The sequence below is a fragment of the Physeter macrocephalus genome, chromosome 18 (assembly GCF_002837175.3).
Source record: "Physeter macrocephalus isolate SW-GA chromosome 18, ASM283717v5, whole genome shotgun sequence".
In the NCBI taxonomy this organism is placed as follows: domain Eukaryota; kingdom Metazoa; phylum Chordata; class Mammalia; order Artiodactyla; family Physeteridae; genus Physeter; species Physeter macrocephalus.
The window spans coordinates 67,582,310-67,605,799 of NC_041231.1; the positions used below are offsets into that span (position 1 = coordinate 67,582,310).

At 34.9% G+C, this 23,490-nt stretch overlaps 1 protein-coding gene across 24 annotated transcripts in view; it reads right to left on the minus strand.

Annotated features, from left to right (window-relative positions):
- Window positions 1-23,490, minus strand: part of MLIP (muscular LMNA interacting protein) — a 283,019-nt gene that overhangs the window by 78,192 nt on the left and 181,337 nt on the right. For 22 of the 24 annotated variants that reach the window (XM_055079757.1, XM_028479088.2, XM_028479081.2 and 19 more), the window contains 2 exons: window positions 16,657-16,701; window positions 3,217-3,261 (listed from right to left, as the gene is read on the minus strand). In XM_055079757.1, the coding sequence (XP_054935732.1) occupies window positions 3,217-3,261; window positions 16,657-16,701 (90 nt within the window). The remainder of the gene's footprint in view (window positions 1-3,216; window positions 3,262-16,656; window positions 16,702-23,490) is intronic. The other 2 variants (XM_028479086.2, XM_028479074.2) reach the window with 1 other exon arrangement.

Below are 23,490 nucleotides of genomic sequence, written 5' to 3' on the forward strand. Positions count from 1 at the left end.
CCGGGGCACGAACCCGTGTCCCCTGCATCGGCAGGCGGATTCCCAACCACGGCGCCACCAGGGAAGCCCCCTTCCCAGTTTTGATGTACTGCATTACTATTTAATAAAAGAAGAGAAACTGAGGCACAAAATGGTGAACTAGTTTCATAAGGACCCCCAAAACACTTCTCTCTGAGCCTAATACTACATAATTTGGTTTTCAGAGTAAACAGTGGAAATATTTTAAGAGTAAGGGGCAAGGTCATATTTCTTTTTTTCCCTCCAGTGTTGAATGGGTACAGTTGCAATGTAAACAAGCAAATAGCTAAGCCACGTTAAGAAGAAAAAATATGAAAAAATGGTATATTCTTAAAAAGCCAAAGCTCAAAAGCAAAATGGCTTCTGTATTAAGCTTGTGCTATCATAGCAATTCAACATTTATTTTCACTTCAATCTATTACATTTCTCCCCTAAAATAGGAGTCAAATAATTTTAATTGCTTATTTTATGCAAAACATACAATATTTACTTACATAATTTAACTATAATCTATCATGTGTTCCCCAAAATTTTGTTTTTATGTGCTATACACATGTACACACACATATAAACAAAAAGCAATATGTATATGTGTGTGTGTGCTATCAGAATTACCTGTTATATGGCATCTATATGTATAGTATGTTATAAATACACACACATACTGTGTGTGTATATATACATATTTGTTTTTCAAAGGCATTCTTATTTAATGAAATTACTCAGAACTTAACCCTGAAGAGAGTTCATGATGGCAAATATTGGAAATCCATTCATAAAAATATAATTCATTCATAAATTACAATGCTTAAGAGTGAAAATATTACAAATCCTTAAAAAAGCAAATCCATATAGCATCCTTTGCATGCAATTACTTCTACTCTATTCTATATTCACAGAATGTAAATACAGGGTTAATATCATAAAGTAGAAGTCAGTGATTGAATTGAATAATTACATCCATCCAAGAGATGTTCTTTTTGTGTGTGATAGCCTGCTTGATAATAATCCCTTCACAAACCTACCTAGATCTCAAGTGAATTTTGGGATTAAAACTTAATTTAAAACTTGGTTAAGAAATTCCTTGAACTCTCTAGAGAAAAGGTCTAAAGTAAATGCAAAAAAATTATCATCAAAGACAGTCAAAGCAACACTTGGTATTTTTCTCAGAACACAAACATCAAATTCATAGAATTATTTGATTGGCCAAAAAAGTTCACTTATTACATTTACAATGGGTCATTTATACTCTGTCATAATTTATGAAATCATTATATATATTTGCTTCTTTGAAATAGTTTCTTAAAATATTAAGTCAAGAACTGATATTTATCTATATATATATGTATATGTCAGTCTGATAATATATATACACACACATTCAACATCTAAAATCTGTTGTATCTATTTGCTTTTGAAATAGTTTCTTAAAATATTAAGTCAAGAACTGATATTTATCTATATATATATGTATATGTCAGTCTGATAATATATATACACACACATTCAACATCTAAAATCTGTTGTATCTATGTTGAGTATACAAAATATTTCTTAATTTTCACACATTACTCTCAAGAAACGAGTACATATATCATTATTTTAAATATTAAAATAGTTGTAACAATAGTTCCATATCTAAAGTGGGAAACTGTTCAACTTCATAATGTTATTGTACCTCTTGCTTCCATGGAACTCCTTTGCTCCCCTGAGCTAGTAACCATGGACTCACTGACTTAGAGAGGCTTGGACAGAGTGTAATTGAATGGTTTCGTTGTTCATTTAGAAGATTGAAGCCCAGTCTCCCAGATTCTTGACTTCTCCACTGTCAGCCCAGTAGTTAGCATCAGAGAAGGAAGTAAAAGATGGGTCTCCTGGCCCTGTTCCAGCATTCTTTCAACTATCCTATACTGCCGGCCACTATTCTAAATCAACTGACACTAAAATAACACTTCACACGCACACATGCACACACACGCAAACACACCCCATATACACACTGCATGTATAAACACCAACATGCCTAAGCCATTTGCTTCAATCATGCTATTTTAAGAGTCAAACTACACTTTTTATGATTTTCCAGCACTACAAATAAAAATATCATTGTCATTTTGGCATGATAATGACAAGATGACTTTCTGGCTATGGATGTAGGACACAGAAATAATTGCATAAAATGGGGGGAAAAATCAGTATTAAACTGATTTTGTCTTCTTAATGTCTCACAGTGCTTTACTAGATATTTTCATTTATTTTTACTGAAGGAGTTTACAATTATAAACAATAAAAATTAAAAGATAATAAAGAAAATATTTAGTAATATCTAGATAACATATCATGGTTCCAATTTGCTCATCACTGTAACAATAATACAAAACACTATTAGAAAAAGCAATTTTCCTACTTAATCAAAATTTTATCTATAAATAACAGATTCTAGAACCTACATCTGTGTTGTCCTACACAGTAGCCACCATCGCCCTTGTTGGGCCCTCGAAATGTGGCTAGCCTGAATTGAGGTATGCTGTAAATGTAAAATACATAGCAGATTTCAAAGACTTTACCCCCAAAAAAAGAATGTAAAATAATCTCAATTTTAAACGGATTATATATTGAAATGATAATGTGTATATAAATAAAATGTATTATTGAAATTAATGTGACCTGTTTCTTTTCACTTTTTTAACGTGGCTCTTAGAAAATTTTAAATTACAAATGTGGCTTGTATTTGAGGTTCACACTATATTTCTATTGTTCATCCCTGGTCTAGACCATCCACATGCTAATCTTCCTGTCTGAAATATCTCATTTCCTCAAGTCCAGAACCTACTCTACATGATCAAAGGCTACCTTGTCCTTGAACCCTTTTCTGATCTCTCCCATCCGGAAGTGAGTCCTTGCCTCTAACCTCCATCGGCATCTTCCTTCTGGCCTTGCCCATTCTATCCTAACACCACTACTAGGATGCAAGTTACTGGAAAATAAGTTCTATATATGTTTTTATGTATGTCTGTGACTTGCAAGACAACTACATGGAGCTTTAGTAAAGCATCAGTGAACTTTTACTAGACAAGTAAGCAAATAAACTTATATACAGTCAATTTGTTCTCAGTTCACATTTGTTCAGATAAAGCTGTGTTAAAAGATCAGAATTTTCTAAAGTACCAGGTCTATGTCTAGTAAGAGGATACGTACCAGCTGACTCTCAGATACTGTAGAAGATGGTGAGGCGAGGTTTGCCTGCAAAATTATAAATGTAGTGTTTATTTAGTGAAATTCATAATTTAGTAAGATAATATATCTATGTTTTTAAGTATTCTGAAGTTTTTAATTGCTAAAATAATACATACCCTTTGTAGAATTTTGACAGGTATTAAATAAAGAAAAAATATCATTATGCCACCAAAAAATGATTTTTTTTACATTTTTGGTACATTGCCTTACAATATTTCTCCTACACATTTTTATTCAGCTCACATAATAGTAAATATGATGTTTTCTATGTTGCTTTTCCTTAGCATCTTAACACAAGTACTAGTGTAAGGCATCAAAAATTCTTCAAGGTGATGTAATATGTCATGCTCTGTATACTCCATATTTCACTCAAACTTACCAACATTGTTAGCTACTTATATTTATGTACAGCAAAATGAAACAAATAACAGACTTTTTCATTAAATTACTCATATTAGAAAATAAAGTTTTCATGAAAAATATTTTTAATTGTTTTAAATTACAGAGGAGGCTAATATTGTTTCATCATCCTTGGTTCCTGAATTTCACTCCTTTCTTCTGGATTTAGTTTCCTTCTTGCTGAAGTAAATGCTCTGGTAGTTTTTTCAGAACTTCCTGTCTTGGGCTTTGTCTGAAAATGTTTTTATTTTATTCTCATCCTGAATGAGAGTTTACTTGGACATAGAATTCTAAGGTAGTAGTTATTATTTCCCAGCATTTTGAGGACTGCCCACTTGCTCTGACTTCTGTTACTGCTGTCAATGTAAACGTCATAACTTGTATCATCCATCTTCACGTTTGCTTAGAGTTTAAGATTTTTCTCCATGACATTCTGTAATTCCACTATGATGTGTCTGAGCATGGACTTCTTTTTATGTATCCTTTTTGGGGGCTTGGTGTAGTCCTTCATTCTGAGAATACATATCTTTCTTCATTTCCAGAAAATTCTCCAGGAATTACTTCAAATATTGCCTCTCTCCCATTATATCTAATCTCTTCTTTGGAGCTTTGATTAAATATATGTTGGGTCTTCTGAATCCATCCTCCATTTCTATAAAATTCCCTGTCATATTTTTTATCTCTTTATGCTGCATGCCGGATAGTTTCCACATATAAGCCTGACGGTTAACACATTTTTCTTCAACAGTATATTAATACATTTAACATGGCCATTGAATTTTATATTTTAATGACATAATTTTTAACTTCTAGAAGTTCAATTTGGTTCTTTATCAAATCTTCTTTATGGTATCTGTAATTCCTTTTAACTGTTTCAACATTTTATTATATTTATAAATTCATTACAGATTTTTCTATAATCTCTCTTGGCTAAATCCCCTGTTTCTTGTATCTGCTGACTCTCCTTCATGTCTCTGCCCCTTGATGTTCTTTATTCATTTGATGGCTTTTTAGTTTTGATTTTGAGGTCCTCTTCAGTCAGGGTAATTTCAGTGATGATTTCTGTAGGTATCTGAGAAACCCTGGGTTGGGAAACCATGCCTACAATACATTTCACCTTTGCCCTAATGGGGGTCCCAGGTATTTCACTGATTCTGGACCAGTTTCCGTTTTATTTCATCACCCTCATATTCCTGAACTTACAGGGTGGCAGGTCCCCACATCTTCAACTTTCACAGGTTTAGGACCCATTTTCTCATGGATGACTATCTTACCACTCAAGTGTGTAGATTAAAGATGGTGGGAGGATTTATGTCTATTTCTATCACATGCTTCTTGGCCGTGTGGCCTTCTAGGCTCCTGGATGCACACAAAGGATTCATCCACAGCTCTGATTCATTATATAGTGAAAATTAAACTCTAAGCTCCTGGCTCCTGTCACCTGGGTTCTGACATACCTGTGTTCCCCCAGAGCTGAAGTTTCTTCTTAACTTTCCCACCTGGAGCTCCCTCTTCATTTCTGACACTCACAGTTCCTCTTTCTTTCTTGTAGATTGAGTTACATATATATTTTTTAATAGTTATGTTTTCTCAAGCTTTTCTGCCCTTAAATGGGAGACCAGGCTTCCACATCAGGGAATTGGTCAACATACAGATGCGCAATCATAAATATACTTGGCTGACACATGATAAAGTTGTGTTCCTACACTATCTCTACTCTTTTTGAAATTGCAAATATTTTCGGGGTTATAACAGATGTGTCAATATTGCTTTTACTCTCTGAGAAGTGAATGATAACTGAAAGCTGAAAGCTGAGTGGTTCCTATGGTATTGCCAAGTACGTAAGAGTGTGAATCACCAGACATAACGACCAGGAGCCTGCTGTCCTTCTCACAATGTGTCCAACATGGTTTGTTTTTAATTTTTTGACTCATGACGTTCTTCACCAGGAAGGTCACTGTTCACTGCCATCCCTGCTTGCTCTACAGCAGCAGTATGTCCTGGCTAATTGCTCCCCACCTCTAATTGCTGTGGACCAGGTTACCGTGCACTGAGGTTCATGGTTATTCTGTGCTGCAGAAAATTACCCTTCAGAATGCCTATCCCAGTGATTTTTCAATTCACTTAGGGTTTCATTTTTAACCTCATAATGTAATATGAGTAATAATGATTTCTTCTAATTTCTTAGGATCTTTTCCTTTTGGTTAATTCTTCATTATTGCAGTAATGAGAGAATTCTCTATGAATTCCCTAAGTTAAATGACTTCTATGAAATATGCTGAACTGAATATATCTTGACAGGAACAAAATATAGTTATCTCAATAATTACAGGAAAAAAGTCACACACTAAAAATAAAGTATTTGCACAATTTAACTATATTACTAACATTTTTCAGTACTTTGTGCTAAATAATACCAAACTCTCATAGGGAAAAAAGAGAAAGTGCTCAGGCAAACACATTAATTAAATTAGGGAAAAACACAAATATCTTAGTATCCAGTCTCCATAAGTCCCCCAAATTTCTTCACTGGGAATTATGACATAACAATAAGGTGATTTAGACATCCCCAGTACATTTTTATTTCATCTAATATAATGGACTTCATATCACTATTATGAGAAACTATTCCCAGAGAAAAAAACAGAATTAAATTTGAACCTCAGGGTGGAGTTAATATTTATAAAGCTACTGCAGATCCTTTATCAAAGAAAAAGGATATTGGCTTATGTGTATCATCACAAATGTAACCAGATGCTTTCAGCTAACCCAGTTGTGTCAAACCCTTTGAGAAGCTTCCCTCTGCTTGCCCAATACACGTTAATGTTTATTACACGTTAATATACGTTTATATACACGTTAATTCTGTAGCTATAGTTATGTTATCAATATTGCAGCAATGATTTTTGAAAAGTAAAGAAAGATTGTCTGGTGAGCTGAGATTGGAATGGTGAGTAGCAAGAGAAGGCTACTATATTTAAAAAACTGCCAATTGGTCAACTAAACTAAGGAAGAGAAGCAACATGAGGTACTTAAAAATAAACTTGAAATTGGACTTGAACAGTTCTGATGTTTTTAGTCATTTGTTCTATCCACATTAACACTAACCATGAAGAACGTTAGAGATGAGTATAAGAATGACTCTTTTGTGAAACAAGATCCCATAACCTATATTCTACAGCCTTTGACATCATTTTAATTACAAAAGAAAAAAAGTGAGAGGAAGATAGAGTAGGAGGATTTTAACCAGCATATCACCGTTAAAAAACAAACAAAACTTTAAAACAGAGCAGTCAAAAAATTGGGAGAGTCAAAATTTCATATTTCAAAGAAAACCTATTAAAGTGGTAGGTTATATGCAAACTGAAAGAGTTAAGACTAAGGAAAGAAATGAAGATTCGAGATCCACTGAAAAATAAATTGCTACACAAAGCCACCGCTTAGGCCAAGCCCACTTTGGAGAAACCATTTTCCTCTTCCAAAGACCTCATGCCAGAGGCACATAAAGTATATCCAAGCTCCTCAGTCATTGTCTAGAGTTGCTTTTCCTTGCAGTCTGCAGCTTTTCCCCATTCTCGACTCATGGGTGTCAGGCATCACACTAGCAGACACCCTTTTGAGAGATTGGGACAAAATCAAATTGCATCAAGTAAAAAGTATTGAACAGTTACTTTTCCTTCTACCCTATGCACTTCTACTTTGGGCAATATTTTTTTTTCCCCGTTCAGCAGTCGTATCCCTCCTCCCTGAATATAACATCCAATTCAATAGGATTAAAATGTTTCTCTTTGTCCTTTTCCCTGTTGACTTTAATTGTCCTGAGTTTTCTTAAGGCTCAAAGAACTCTAATTAGTGATAATGTGTTAATTGAATTATTTTAGTTCTCCCAGATAAGACTGATCTACAGATAAGCAAAAAGGAAAAACTTAAAATATCAACAGAGCCCCTAATAATCCCTGAGTTGCTGAGCTTGGCATTGAGGAAATATAAAATTATAAGATGATAAGACACTGTCTTACCCTTAAGCTAGAGAGCATTCCTGTTATTTGTACATAAGGCACTACTCAAAAGATTGAATCCAAAAGAAGATGGGGTACATATATACAATGGCCTATTACTCAGCCATAGAAAAGAATGAAATAATGCCATTTGCAGCAACATGTATGGACCTAGGGATTATCATACCAAGCAAAGTAAGTCAGAAAGAGAAAGACAAATACCATATGATATCTCTTATAAGTGGAATCTAAAATACGACACAAATGAACATATCTACGAAACAGAAACAGACACACAGACATAGAGAACAGACTTGCAGTTGCCAAGGGGGAGGAGAGGTGGGGAAGGAAAGGATTGGGAGTCGGGGATTAGCAGATGCAAACTACTCTATATAGAATGGATAAACAACAAGGTCCTACTGCATAGCACAGGGAATTATTCAATATCCTGTGATAAACCAACATGGAAAATAATATGAAAAAGAATCTATATATGTATAACTGACTCCCTTTTCTGTACAACAGAAATGAACACAACATTGTGAATCAACTACACTTCAATAAAATTTTAAAAAGTTGAATCCAATGGTGAGCATGGTAGGCACCAAGGACAGAGAGATATATGTATGAGGCATCATATTTTTCTTGCTTCATACTGTTTATTCTACTTGTAGACCTTACCCTATATGAATATCTCACTAAGAGCTATATTATGAGTTAGTGATATGTCCCCAAAAGGTCTAAATATAAAAAGTAGAGTTGAAAGTATTTTAAAAGTTTGACTCAGTAATTTAGGAAATGATGATTCCACGTTGTTATGAACATAATTGGTAGGCAGAATAAAAGGGCATAGTGACCAGCGACAGTCACATTTTACATGTGCAAATGAGGAATAAAAAATCAGATCAAGGGAAGTGTGGCTGAAATATGGCGCCTTCATTTTTGGTGACATCTAAAATGATGATGAGAAGGACCAAGGCATAAAGGATGTCTCATTAAATCATTTCTCTTCTTCTTCATTTAGCTCAGCCTATATAATTACCTTCCTTTCCCTCCTCATCCCCTCTCACACATGCATACCTTGGAAACATTTCTGAACAGTGGACAAAAAAAAAGGAAAGAAAGACAGAAAGAAGAATGATCAGTAGAGTGGAATTTCTTGCTTAAATTATTCACAACTCATCAAATCTCTGGTCACAACCTATAGAAGCAGATTTGGATACATGTCTGGATTTAAGTAGATTGGATTTGTCACCTCTTAAGATCTATGGCTGCATTAGGGCACATCGCTTCTGAAACACTCCAGCATAGCAACGTTTCCAAGCATAGCAACAAGGGGACTGTGTGAGGTGGCTTAATTGGAGAAGATGACCTTTATTTGAACATCTGTATATATAGAGGGAAATATTCTTAATTAAGTTTGACACATTTTTAATATTTTGTGATATTTTGAAAGCAATATGCTTCCACTGTAATGATATTTTTCTGTCCCTCAAGCTCATTAAAATGAGATTTTACCTCTATGCTATATCATATTCAATAATGCTGTCTTTGTTATTTCTCTGGCAATTAAAAGTAACTTCTTAAATGTAGAGAGTTTATTAAATAAGTTGTTATCAATAGAATGTGACTCCAAATGACAGTTTTTTTGAAAAATATCACCATTAAAAAACAAACAAAACTTTAAAACAGAGCAGTCAAAAAATTGGGAGAGTCAAAATTTCATATTTCAAAGAAAACCTATTAAAGTGGTAGGTTATATGCAAACTGAAAGAGTTAAGACTAAGGAAAGAAATGAAGATTCGAGATCCACTGAAAAATAAATTGCTACACAAAGCCACCGCTTAGGCCAAGCCCACTTTGGAGAAACCATTTTCCTCTTCCAAAGACCTCATGCCAGAGGCACATAAAGTATATCCAAGCTCCTCAGTCATTGTCTAGAGTTGCTTTTCCTTGCAGTCTGCAGCTTTTCCCCATTCTCGACTCATGGGTGTCAGGCATCACACTAGCAGACACCCTTTTGAGAGATTGGGACAAAATCAAATTGCATCAAGTAAAAAGTATTGAACAGTTACTTTTCCTTCTACCCTATGCACTTCTACTTTGGGCAATATTTTTTTTTCCCCGTTCAGCAGTCGTATCCCTCCTCCCTGAATATAACATCCAATTCAATAGGATTAAAATGTTTCTCTTTGTCCTTTTCCCTGTTGACTTTAATTGTCCTGAGTTTTCTTAAGGCTCAAAGAACTCTAATTAGTGATAATGTGTTAATTGAATTATTTTAGTTCTCCCAGATAAGACTGATCTACAGATAAGCAAAAAGGAAAAACTTAAAATATCAACAGAGCCCCTAATAATCCCTGAGTTGCTGAGCTTGGCATTGAGGAAATATAAAATTATAAGATGATAAGACACTGTCTTACCCTTAAGCTAGAGAGCATTCCTGTTATTTGTACATAAGGCACTACTCAAAAGATTGAATCCAAAAGAAGATGGGGTACATATATACAATGGCCTATTACTCAGCCACAGAAAAGAATGAAATAATGCCATTTGCAGCAACATGTATGGACCTAGGGATTATCATACCAAGCAAAGTAAGTCAGAAAGAGAAAGACAAATACCATATGATATCTCTTATAAGTGGAATCTAAAATACGACACAAATGAACATATCTACGAAACAGAAACAGACACACAGACATAGAGAACAGACTTGCAGTTGCCAAGGGGGAGGAGAGGTGGGGAAGGAAAGGATTGGGAGTCGGGGATTAGCAGATGCAAACTACTCTATATAGAATGGATAAACAACAAGGTCCTACTGCATAGCACAGGGAATTATTCAACATCCTGTGATAAACCAACATGGAAAATAATATGAAAAAGAATCTATATATGTATAACTGACTCCCTTTTCTGTACAACAGAAATGAACACAACATTGTGAATCAACTACACTTCAATAAAATTTTAAAAAGTTGAATCCAATGGTGAGCATGGTAGGCACCAAGGACAGAGAGATATATGTATGAGGCATCATATTTTTCTTGCTTCATACTGTTTATTCTACTTGTAGACCTTACCCTATATGAATATCTCACTAAGAGCTATATTATGAGTTAGTGATATGTCCCCAAAAGGTCTACATATAAAAAGTAGAGTTGAAAGTATTTTAAAAGTTTGACTCAGTAATTTAGGAAATGATGATTCCACGTTATGAACATAATTGGTAGGCAGAATAAAAGGGCATAGTGACCAGCGACAGTCACATTTTACATGTGCAAATGAGGAATAAAAAATCAGATCAAGGGAAGTGTGGCTGAAATATGGCGCCTTCATTTTTGGTGACATCTAAAATGATGATGAGAAGGACCAAGGCATAAAGGATGTCTCATTAAATCATTTCTCTTCTTCTTCATTTAGCTCAGCCTATATAATTACCTTCCTTTCCCTCCTCATCCCCTCTCACACATGCATACCTTGGAAACATTTCTGAACAGTGGACAAAAAAAAAGGAAAGAAAGACAGAAAGAAGAATGATCAGTAGAGTGGAATTTCTTGCTTAAATTATTCACAACTCATCAAATCTCTGGTCACAACCTATAAAAGCAGATTTGGATACATGTCTGGATTTAAGTAGATTGGATTTGTCACCTCTTAAGATCTATGGCTGCATTAGGGCACATCGCTTCTGAAACACTCCAGCATAGCAACGTTTCCAAGCATAGCAACAAGGGGACTGTGTGAGGTGGCTTAATTGGAGAAGATGACCTTTATTTGAACATCTGTATATATAGAGGGAAATATTCTTAATTAAGTTTGACACATTTTTAATATTTTGTGATATTTTGAAAGCAATATGCTTCCACTGTAATGATATTTTTCTGTCCCTCAAGCTCATTAAAATGAGATTTTACCTCTATGCTATATCATATTCAATAATGCTGTCTTTGTTATTTCTCTGGCAATTAAAAGTAACTTCTTAAATGTAGAGAGTTTATTAAATAAGTTGTTATCAATAGAATGTGACTCCAAATGACAGTTTTTTTGAAAAATTAGTAATAGGTCCACATACTTGCCCTATTTTCTGAGGTTGCTCTTTATTAAGAAAGCATACTGTGGTTTTGAATTACATGAGTGAAATGAATTTATACTGGTAGTAGTTAATGAAAAATAATAAACATTTACAAAGGCAAGTGTAATACAAAGAAAAAATAATAATATTCCCCTCCAAAGATGATAGAGTGAAAACAGAATGAAATAGAAACTTAATTAGAAAATTCATTCCATTACATAGAGGGAAGGAAACTCTTTAAAAATGAGTGCCATGAGAAAAAATCACTTGTAGATTAACTGATAAATTATGAGTTAATTTACATGTAAGCAAATAATTTAAAACATTAGAAATATACTAAATATTATCATCTTAGAAGTTGTCACCAAATATGAAATTATTCATTCAAAGTTTAGGCTGGAGTTTACTGGGGATGAAGAATTAATTTAAATCCAGAATATGAATACTAATGGATAAAATATTTAAGGAAGACTGGTTATTTCCAGCCCCTGTTGGTACATGCAAATAACAACAACAAGGGCTTTGACATGAGGAAGACCTGGGTTGGACTTTGCCTTCTCTGTGACTTTGTTTCCTACTCCATAAAATGGAGATTTGAAATAATCATACCCACTTCATAGGACTGGTATAAGGTTAAATGAGATAGTTAAAACTGATTTGCAAGGTAAGAACTCAAAACACTAGTTATTATGATTATTGAATTTGGCATCTGTTAAAAACAATCAATTGAAATACGAATGATAAATTAATCAATCCCACAGGTGACCTGTGGAGATCAGGACCACTCAACGTGTTTGTTGGCCTTGTTTAAATTCTATGACACTTAAGAGAACCTCAATTAAATTACTTTAAACTGCAATTCAAGTACACGATGAATTGAAGAAAATCCTGGACTTTAATTAGTCTAAGTTGAAGGTCATTTACTGTATCTGGCTCATCCTAAAAAACAGACTATGTGAAATGTAACAATATGTGCAATCAAGATTAAGAAAAGAAAATGAATTGTTTTACATGGATTTTTTTTTTTTTTGATGAAGGCAAGTCAGCTTTTTATCAAAGTCCCCTAAAGAGGAATTAGTCGTATCATTTCTCATTATTTAATTAAACCACTCTCATCATCCCAGGAAAATTGGAAATCCAGTGGACATACTGACACATTGAAAACTAGCAACTTTGTACTTTTGTTTTAACATCAGCCAGTGTTCTGGCTAGCCCTCCTCCAATTTCTGCAAGATTGCTCTTTCCTATTTTGTTTACTGTCTCCCACATGGTATGCTTCAGAAATGGGGACGTTGCTGTTCTATTCATCCCTCACACCCCAGTGACTCCACGTGAGTACTGGGGTATGGCAAACACTCAAATATTTGTCAAAACAGTGGAAAATTGAATAATAGAGCTAGGAACTGACTACACTTTCTACTCATCACAATTCACAGACTATATACTATACTTTTAAAGAGCCCCCAGAAATAGGGATTTTAAGTGGACTGTGCTAAGCGGCTGAGGCCATCCTCAAGTGTAACAAAACTTTTTTTTCTTGGTTCTAATTTAAGTCTTCCCTTTTTTTTCTCTGTGGTGCAGACATTGGTAAACTGCATGATCCCTGCTTTAGAATAGAATCTAAGAAGCTCTACAAAGGCAGTGATACACCAAGTCCCAGCAGGTGAATACTGTGAAGATGCCTACTTTCTTCAAAGTTTTGAAGAGAAGTGGTAGAATATTGAATTTTTTTTAATAAAAAATAATTTAAAAAATAAAAAAGTTATTAAGAAAGAAAATATTACAGTATCATTCTTTTTTAAAAATCAGGACATAGTGTATTCAAAGTCAATTTTTGACGTATGATTAAGGGTTATAGCTAAGGAACACTTCTGTTCTAAAATTTCATTTTTCTCCTCAAAAAAACTGTATCAGACATCACTTAGTAAATGTAATAACTGAAGCCAAATATTTACAAGTGTGACTTCTCTCTGATGGCACCAAAAATTGATTTTCCCATTCCACCATGAAATCATCCCATCTAATCTTTCAAAAGACATGGACATATTTGAGGTGTCACAAACAACAATTCAAATGTTATTTTGTAAGAGAAATTAAAAAAACAAAGCTTTTCCAAGAAACCAAATTTAATCAAAGTCAAGAATCTTATCTGAATTAGAGTTTATATTTGTTCGAGGCTATATTAAATCTATTTGATGATTCATTGTTAACTTTGAATGACTCAAATGCTCGCCTACTTTCTTCAAAGTTTTGAAGAGAAGTGGTAGAATATTGAAATGTTACAGTTTGTAGGATTCTCAGATTTTCTTCTGAGTTTCCATGAGAGAGGAAGGGAGAAAAATGCAAAGATTAATTAATTAATTAAGGGAAAACTATTCAAGTTGTACTTAATATGAGGCATTTGTAGCTCTGCTAATATGAATATTAGAATTTCTAGAAAAATATATTACAGTGTCGGGGGGAGAGATAAATTAGGAGGTTGGGATTAACATATATTTATGCACTACTATATATAAAATAGATAATCAACAAGGACCTACTGCATAGTACAGGGAACTCTACTCAATACTCTGTAATAACCTACATGGGAAAAGAACCTGGAAAAGAATAGATATATGTATAACTAAATCACTTTACTGTACACCAGAAACTAACACAACATCATAAATCAGCTACACTCCAGTATAAAATAAAGTTTTTTAAATAAAAAATAATTTAAAAAGTAAAGAAAGTTTTTAAGAAAGAAAATATTACAGTATCATTCTTTTTTAAAAATCAGGACATAGTGTATTCAAAGTCAATTTTTGACGTATGATTAAGGGTTATAGCTAAGGAACACTTCTGTTCTAAAATTTCATTTTTCTCCTCAAAAAAACTGTATCAGACATCACTTAGTAAATGTAATAACTGAAGCCAAATATTTACAAGTGTGACTTCTCTCTGATGGCACCAAAAATTGATTTTCCCATTCCACCATGAAATCATCCCATCTAATCTTTCAAAAGACATGGACATATTTGAGGTGTCACAAACAACAATTCAAATGTTATTTTGTAAGAGAAATTAAAAAAACAAAGCTTTTCCAAGAAACCAAATTTAATCAAAGTCAAGAATCTTATCTGAATTAGAGTTTATATTTGTTCGAGGCTATATTAAATCTATTTGATGATTCATTGTTAACTTTGAATGACTCAAATGCTCTCACAAAGTTTGGGGCAAATGTTAACCTCCCTTAATCAAGTCAGATAACTGACAGAAGAACAATTTGACATAACCTCTAACTATGGAGATTGAAGCAGCCCCTCCAGAACTGTTTCCATTGCTATCAAATTATCCACCTCCAGGAGGTGTGGGAGGAGGTATCAGCCCTCTGTACCTCATTGTAAATGAGTCTAAATCAGACGCACTTGGGTGCAAATTAGGAGTAGATGAGAAAGGAAGGTGACAGTAAAGAATATTCTAGCTACTTTTTCTTGGGTCTGGCTCTTGTAGAATGTCTCAGTCACAAAAAAATAGAAGCATCTTTAGGGACTTTCTTTTCTTATATCCAACTGAAGAATCAAGGAACTCAGCTAAATCATGGTGCGTCTAGTCTTTCCAAGATAAGGAGGGGGAAGAGAAGGGGGGAGACATGGATGAAGGGAAAAACAAAGGAAAAAGAGAGGGGAAAAAAAGGGGAGAACCATTATTTATTGAATCATTTCTATGTGTCAGACTACAGTAAGGGCTTTTCATATGTTAACAGTTATAAATCTTACATCAACTACATATTAGTATCCCAATTTTATAGGTGAAAAAATTTAAGGCACAGAGAGGTTAAGTGACTTTCCAGGATTCATTAGCAAGCAGCAACACTGTGATTAAAACTTGGGTATAGCCCGCTAAATGCCTTCACTCTTTTAAGTATTACTCCAAATGACTTCCTGTAATAACAGAAAATAACAGTGAAAACTTCTAGAAAATGTTCTAAGCAGTGTTCCTATCCATACCTTCTAAACATTATTTTCTGAATGTGATGAAGCTCAGTAACTTCACCCAATTTATTATCTGCCTTAGGGAGGTTCTAAAGAAGCCAGAAATGTATAAATTGCAAAGAAGATATGTCACAAAATTTATATTTACTAATTATTGACTCTGAATGATGATGATGATGAAAACTACATAGTAGAAAATATGAAGTATAAACTAAAGGGAATAGTTTACTGGGTTTTTTTTTTGTTGTTGTTGTTTTTACTGGTTTGTTTTAAACTAAAAACTAAACACTTGCTTAGGAGACAATCTTGCTTATACTAGAATATGTTGGGTCAGAAGCAGAAGTTGGCCACGTGATGGATTATTAGGTAAATAAAGAATAGGAATGGGATGAGGCTATGTGTGTGTGTATGCATCTAGGACGTTCAGAGCCAGATCCCCACAATTAATTGAATCAAGTGTGTGAGTCTATACCTACGTACCCATTATTACCATATTTTTGCTGATAGGTGGAAATTGATTTATTCGAAAATAATTTAAATGAAAGAAAGCAACAAACTAGTCCAAATCAAATAAATTGGCAATCCCATTAGAAACAAACAAATCTTAATGTTTCAACTACGTGAGTTGACTCTTTCATAATACGCACGATAAACCATTACAAAAATGAAAATGTCATCTAAGCCTTGATAATTAGAAAGGCAGAAAACAGGTGTTAGAATTCTGTTTGATTCAGCCAAGCTAATCAAATGAGACCTCACTTAAGAAGGAATTTATTCAATAAACTTACCTGACATAACCTGATTTTCCACCTCTGGGCCAATCATACCATCCTACCCCTTCCATTTATGAAAAATTCAACTAATTCAATTTAAATGACTATATAATTGAGTTCCCTCCAAAGCATGTGCATGCACCCATTAATAAAGCAGTATGTATAATTATGAAGGGACTTACATATTTGGTTTCTCGACCAGCTGCTCTTGGAAGAGTTGTAGGCGTCTGTATGAAAATAAAAACAATTACACTACTGAAGTAATCCAGAAAATGTTAAAAGATTCAACTTCTAGGATAAATATGTTCACCTTTTTTTTTTCCTATTAAGATTTTCTAACCATTGCTCCCTCTTTTCTTTACAAAACTCCCTGTCCCTTTGAAAATTATTTCATTAAACACTATCACTTTATTGTTTTTTTCATTGCTGTTATTGATCAGCTTTCTAGGAAATGTTATCTTATTTATTGATGATGTTCATTCATGGATCATAAGAGTTCCTTATGTAATTTTGGCAATTTCAAAATTCACACAGAAGTCTCTATCCCCTCAATTCTTTGAGCTGCTCAACTCCAAAGATACTCTTATCCACTCCATTTCAATCATCCGCTGCTAGGACCATTCCTAGATGTTACCTTCACAAATAAAATGGAAAATTTTGAAATTTCATTTTCACATCCTCTTCTTAGAACTCTACTTCCCATCTACCATCTTCATTTCTCAGATATCCCAAAACAACATTTCTTCAGCCTCACTGAGACTTCAAAATCAATGAGCCTTCCCAGCTCCATTATGGCTTTACTGCCTCTCTCATTACATGTTTCATATTCTCAGCCATTTTAAAAGTACCTTAATTTATCTTGCTTCCTTCTCTCCTTGTGACAAACTCACAAAAACTAACAACAACAACAAAAACCTGAATGGACCGTATCATATATTTTCTCTAAATTTGTACTGGAGATGCAAAACATGGCTGAGGAAACTCTCTCAACCAAGCTAACTGATTTCATTAAAAATTATGAAATAATATTGTACATCAACTATATTTCAATAAAAAATAAGAAATTAGCTATGGATATATGCAAGTGCACTTGGGTTGCAGGGAGGATAGACTACAAAGGAACACAAGGAAACTTTTTCTTTTGATGGAAGTTTTATATCTTGGATGTGGTAGAGGTTACACAACTCTATGCTTTGTCAAAACTCATAGAACTGTATACTAAAAGGGAAAATTTTACAGTAGATAAATTATACCTCAATAAACCTGACTTTTAAAACAGAACTTTATAAGCTGTAATAAAGAACTGAACATAGGGACTGAAGAATATAGTAGACACTGAACAGATTCTTGAACTGGAATATCAGATTGACAAATCTTCTTAGAGGCATAAGGAAGCAATAAATTAAGAAAATATTTAAAGATTAAGAGATATAGAATACAGAAGCAAAAGTGAAAAAATCAGTCTAGTAAGAGTCCTAGGAGGAAAGAAATGTTTGAAAAAATAATAATGACTAAAACTATCTTAAATGTAAGGGGAGGGCTTCCCTGGTGGCGCAGTGGTTGCGAGTCCACCTGCTGATGCAGGGGACATGGGTTTGTGCTCCGGTCCGGGAGGATCCCACATGCTGCGAAGAGGCTGGGCCCGTGGGCCATGGCCACTGGGCCTGTGCGTCTGGAGCCTGTACTCCACAACGGGAGAGGCCACAGCAGTGAGAGGCCCACGTACCACAAAAAAAAAAAAAAAAAAAAAAAGTAAGGGGATAAAAAGAGTGAAAACTTCAAATGAAAGGTCAAAGAGATGCATAAGAGAAAAACAAAGCACATTTAGACACATAATAGGAAAAACCAGTAACATCATAGATAAAGATAAAATTCTAAAAGATCACAGTGCCACTCTGTAAATGATCACTCTGTAGCAGAGGAGTAAATATCATGCTGACAAAATACTTCACAAGTTATGTTGTTGAAAAAAAAAGAACCTAGGCCAAAAACTGTTGAAAAGAGGGGACCTATAATTTTACATCCAGCAAAACTATAATTTAAAAGAAGGGAGGGCAGAGTCAAGATGGCAGTGTGGGAAGATGTGGAGTTCGTGTCTCCCCACAACTAGGGCACATGCTGGACACTGGTGGGGGACCTCGATGCCCAAGGATATGAGAGGAACCCCCAAGCAAACCGGTAGGATGTGGGGGGACTGAGGACGGAGGAGAAGTGGAGGCTGGACAGGACAGGTGCCCCTGAGGGGTGGCTGAGAGGGGGGAGGGGTTCCCAAGTGGAGGGACCATCAGGGGCTTGGATTGGGTGGAGTGCACACAAGAGTTTCCCCTGCCCAATAGGCTGGGGAAGTCTGCCCAGCCCTTGGGCCACCTCTTATGCATTCAGAGTCACCCTCTAGGCTGCCTTGGTCCTGGGGGCATAGGATGGAGGCTGGGGGGAGAACAAGAGAGGCAGGAGGGAGGGACCCTCCAGGACCAGAGGAGAAGGAGAGGCACAGAGGGCATTTGCCTTGCCTACTTGAGCCTGGGAAGCCTGCTGGGCTCCCAGGTGGGGTCCCCTGCTCTCTGAGACCAGAGGTGGGAGGCACACCTGGGCCCCTTCTGTTCCATTAAGCCTAAGACCCATCTCCCATACCTCCCAGGGCCTTTTCCAGCCCTGTGGGCCTTAAGCATAGGTCCCACCCACTGCTCAAACTCAACCTTGCTTAGGACACAGCCTCCACAGCCAAGGCCCTTTCCACCTTTCTGGTTTTTTTCTCCTCCTCTTTCTTACTACTGTGGTTCTGTTTTACATTCTGGTTGTTGTTTCATCTATATTTTCATTTTTATATTCTTTCTAACATATCTGTTAGTTTCCTAGTCTAATTTTATTTTTTATTTTGTTATTGTTCTTTTTTTTTTTTTCTGCTGCCCTGCGCAGCTTGTGGGATATTGGTTCACAAGCCGGGGGTCAGGCTGAAAGTCCTGCAATGGGAGATCTGAGTCCAAACCACTGGACTAACAGAGAACCTCAGACCCCAAGGAATATTCATCGGAATGATGTTTCCCAGAGGTCATCATCTTGGCACTAAGACCCAGCTATACCCAAGAGCCTACAAACTCCAGTGTTGAAAGCCTCAGAACAAACAACCAGTAAGACAGGAATACAATCCCACTCATCAAAAAAAAAAGAAAAGAAAATGAGAAGGCAAAAAATATGTCACAGATGAAGGAGCAAGGTAAAAACCTACAAGACCAAATAAATGAAGAGGAAATTGGCAATCTACCTGAAAAAGAATTCAGAGTAATGATAGTAAAGATGATCCAGAATCTCAGAAATAGAATGGAAGCATGGATTGAGAAAATACAATAAATGTTTAACAAAGGTCTAGAAGAACTGAAGAACAAACAAACAGAGATGAACAATACAATAACTGAAATGAAAAATACACTAGAAGGAATCAATAACAGAATAACTGAGACAGAAGAACGACTAAGTGAGCTGGAAGACAAAATGATGGAAATAACTGCCAAGGAGCAGAATCAAGAAAAAAGAATGAAAAGAATTGAAGACAAGCTCAGAGACCTCTGGGACAACAATAAACACACCAACATTCAAATTATAGGGGTCACAGAAGAAGAAGAGAAAAAGAAGGGGTCTGAGAAAATATTTGAAAAGATTATAGTGGAAAACTTCTCACTATAATCCTTTTCCATGGAAAAGGAAAGTCACCCAAGCCCAGGAAGCACAGACAGTTCCCTACAAGATAAACCCTATGAGAAACACACCAAGACACACATTAATCAAAAAAACGAATATTAAATTCAAAGTAAAAATATTAAAAGTAGCAAGAGAAAAGCAAAAAATAACATACAAAGGAATCCCCATAAGGTTATCAGCTGAGTTTATAGCAGAAACTCTGCAGTCCGAAAGGGAGTGGCAGGATATACTTAAAGTGATAAAAGAGAAAAATGTACAACCATGATTACTCTATCCAGCAAGGATCTCATTCAGATTCGACAGAGATATCAAAAGCTTTTCAGACAAGCAAAAGCTGAGAGAATTCAGCACCACCAAACCAGCTTTACAACAAATGCTAAAGAAACTTCTCTAGGCAGGAAACACAAGAGAAGAAAAAGACCCACAAAAACAAACCCAAAACGATTAAGAAAATGGTAATAGGAACATACATATCGACAATAACCTTGAATGTAAATGGCGTTAATGCCCCAACCAAAAAACACAGACTGGCTGAATGGATACAAAAACAAGACCCGTATATATGTTGTCTACAAGACACCCACTTCAGACCTAGGGACACATGCAGACTAAAAGTGAGGGAATGTAAAAAGATACTCCATGCAAATGGAAATCAGAAGAAAGCTGGAGTAACAATACTCGTATCAGATAAAATAGACTTTAAAATAAAGACTGTTACAAGAGATAAGGAAGGACACTACATAATGTTCAGGGATCAATTCAGGAAGAAGATATAACAATTATAAATGTTTATGCACCCAACATAGGAGCACCTCAATACATAAGGAAAATCTAACAACCATGAATTGGGAAATCAACAGTAACACAATAATAGTAGGGGACTTTAACACCCCAATTACACCAGTGGATAGATCATCCAAACAGAACATAAATAAGGAAACAAAAGCTTTAAATAACCCAATAGACCAGATAGATTTAACTGATATTTATATAACATTCCACCTGAAAGTGGCAGAATAAACTTTCTTCTCAAGTGCACACAGAACATTCTTCAGGATAGATCACATTTGGGGTCAAAAATCAAGCCTCAGAAAATTGAAGAAAACTGAAATCATATCAAACATCTTTTCTGATGACAACACTATGAAACTGGAAAACAATTACAGGAAAAAAAAAACTAAAAATCACAAATACATGGAGGCTAAACAGTGCACTACTAAATAACCAAGAGATCACTGAAGAAATTAAAGAAGAAATAAAAAAATACATAGAAACAAATGACAATGAAAACACGATGATGCAAAACCTATGGGACTCAGCAAAAGCAGTTCTAAGAGGGAAGTTTATAGCAATTCAATCTCACCTAAAGAAACAAGAAAAATCTCAGATAAACAATCTAACACTACTCCTAAAGCAACTAGAGAAAGAAGAACAAAGAAAACCCAAACTTAGTAGAAGGAAAGAAATCATAAAGAACAGAGCAGAAATAAATGAAATAGAAATGAAGAAAACAATAGCAAAGATCAATAGAACTAAAGGCTGGTTCTTTGAGAAGATAAACAAAATTGATAAACCCTTAGCCAAACTCATCAAGAAAAAAAAGGAGTGGATGCAAATCAATAAAATTAGGAATGAAAAAGGAGGAATCACAACTGACACCGCAGAAATACAAAGAATTATAAGAGACTACTACAAACAACTATATGCCAATAAAATGAATCTCAGATAAACAATCTAACACTACTCCTAAAGCAACTAGAGAAAGAAGAACAAAGAAAACCCAAACTTAGTAGAAGGAAAGAAATCATAAAGAACAGAGCAGAAATAAATGAAATAGAAATGAAGAAAACAATAGCAAAGATCAATAGAACTAAAGGCTGGTTCTTTGAGAAGATAAACAAAATTGATAAACCCTTAGCCAAACTCATCAAGAAAAAAAAGGAGTGGATGCAAATCAATAAAATTAGGAATGAAAAAGGAGGAATCACAACTGACACCGCAGAAATACAAAGAATTATAAGAGACTACTACAAACAACTATATGCCAATAAAATGGACAACTATGAAGAAATGGAAAATTTTTTGGAAAGGTACAATTTTCCAAGACTGAAGCAGGAAGGGTTAGAAAATATAAACAGACCTATCACAAGTAATGAAATTGAAACTTTAATTAAAAATCTTCCAACAAAGAAAAGCCCAGGCCCAGAGGCTTCACAGGTGAATTCTATCAAACATTTAGAGAAAAGCTAACACTCATCCTTCTCAAACTCTTCCAAAAAAGTGCAGAGGGAGGAACACTCCCACATTCATTTTGTGAAGTCACCATCACCCTGATAACCAAAACCAGAAAAGATATCACAAAAAATTTATAGACCAATATCACTGATGACCACAGATGCAAAAATCCTCAACAAGATACTAGCAAACAGAATCCAGCAACATATTAAAAGGATCATACACCATGATTAAGTGGAACTTATCCCAGGGATGCAAGGATTCTTCAATATATGTGAATCAATCAATGTGATACACCATATTAACAAATGAAGGAATGAAAACCATATGATCACCTCAATAGATGCAGAAAAAGCTTTTGACAAAATTCAACACCATTTATGACAAAATCTCTCCAGAAAATGGGTGTAGAGGGAACCTACCTCAACATAATAAAGGCCATTTATGACAAACCCACATTAAACCACATACTCAATGGAGAAAAATTGAAAGCATTTCCTCTAAGATCAGGAACAAAACAAGGATGTCCACTTTTGCCACTCTTATTCAACATAGTTTTGGAAGTCCTAGCCATGGTAATCAGAGAAGAAAAACAAATAAAAGGAATACAAATTGGAAAAGAAGAAGTAAAACTCTCACTGTTTGTAGAAGACATGATACTATACATAGAAAATCCTAAAGATGCCACCAGAAAGCTACTAGAACTAATCAATGAATTTGGTAAGGTGCAGGACACAAAATTAATGCACAGAAATCTCTGGCCTTCCTATCCACTAACAATGAAAAATCAGAAAGAGAAATAAAGGAAACAATCCCATCTACCATTGCAACAAAAAGAATAAAATACCTAGGAATAAACCTGATTAAACCACATACTCAATGGAGAAAAATTGAAAGCATTTCCTCTAAGATCAGGAACAAAACAAGGATGTCCACTTTTGCCACTCTTATTCAACATAGTTTTGGAAGTCCTAGCCATGGTAATCAGAGAAGAAAAACAAATAAAAGGAATACAAATTGGAAAAGAAGAAGTAAAACTCTAACTGTTTGTAGAAAACAAGATAATATACATAGGAAATGCTAAA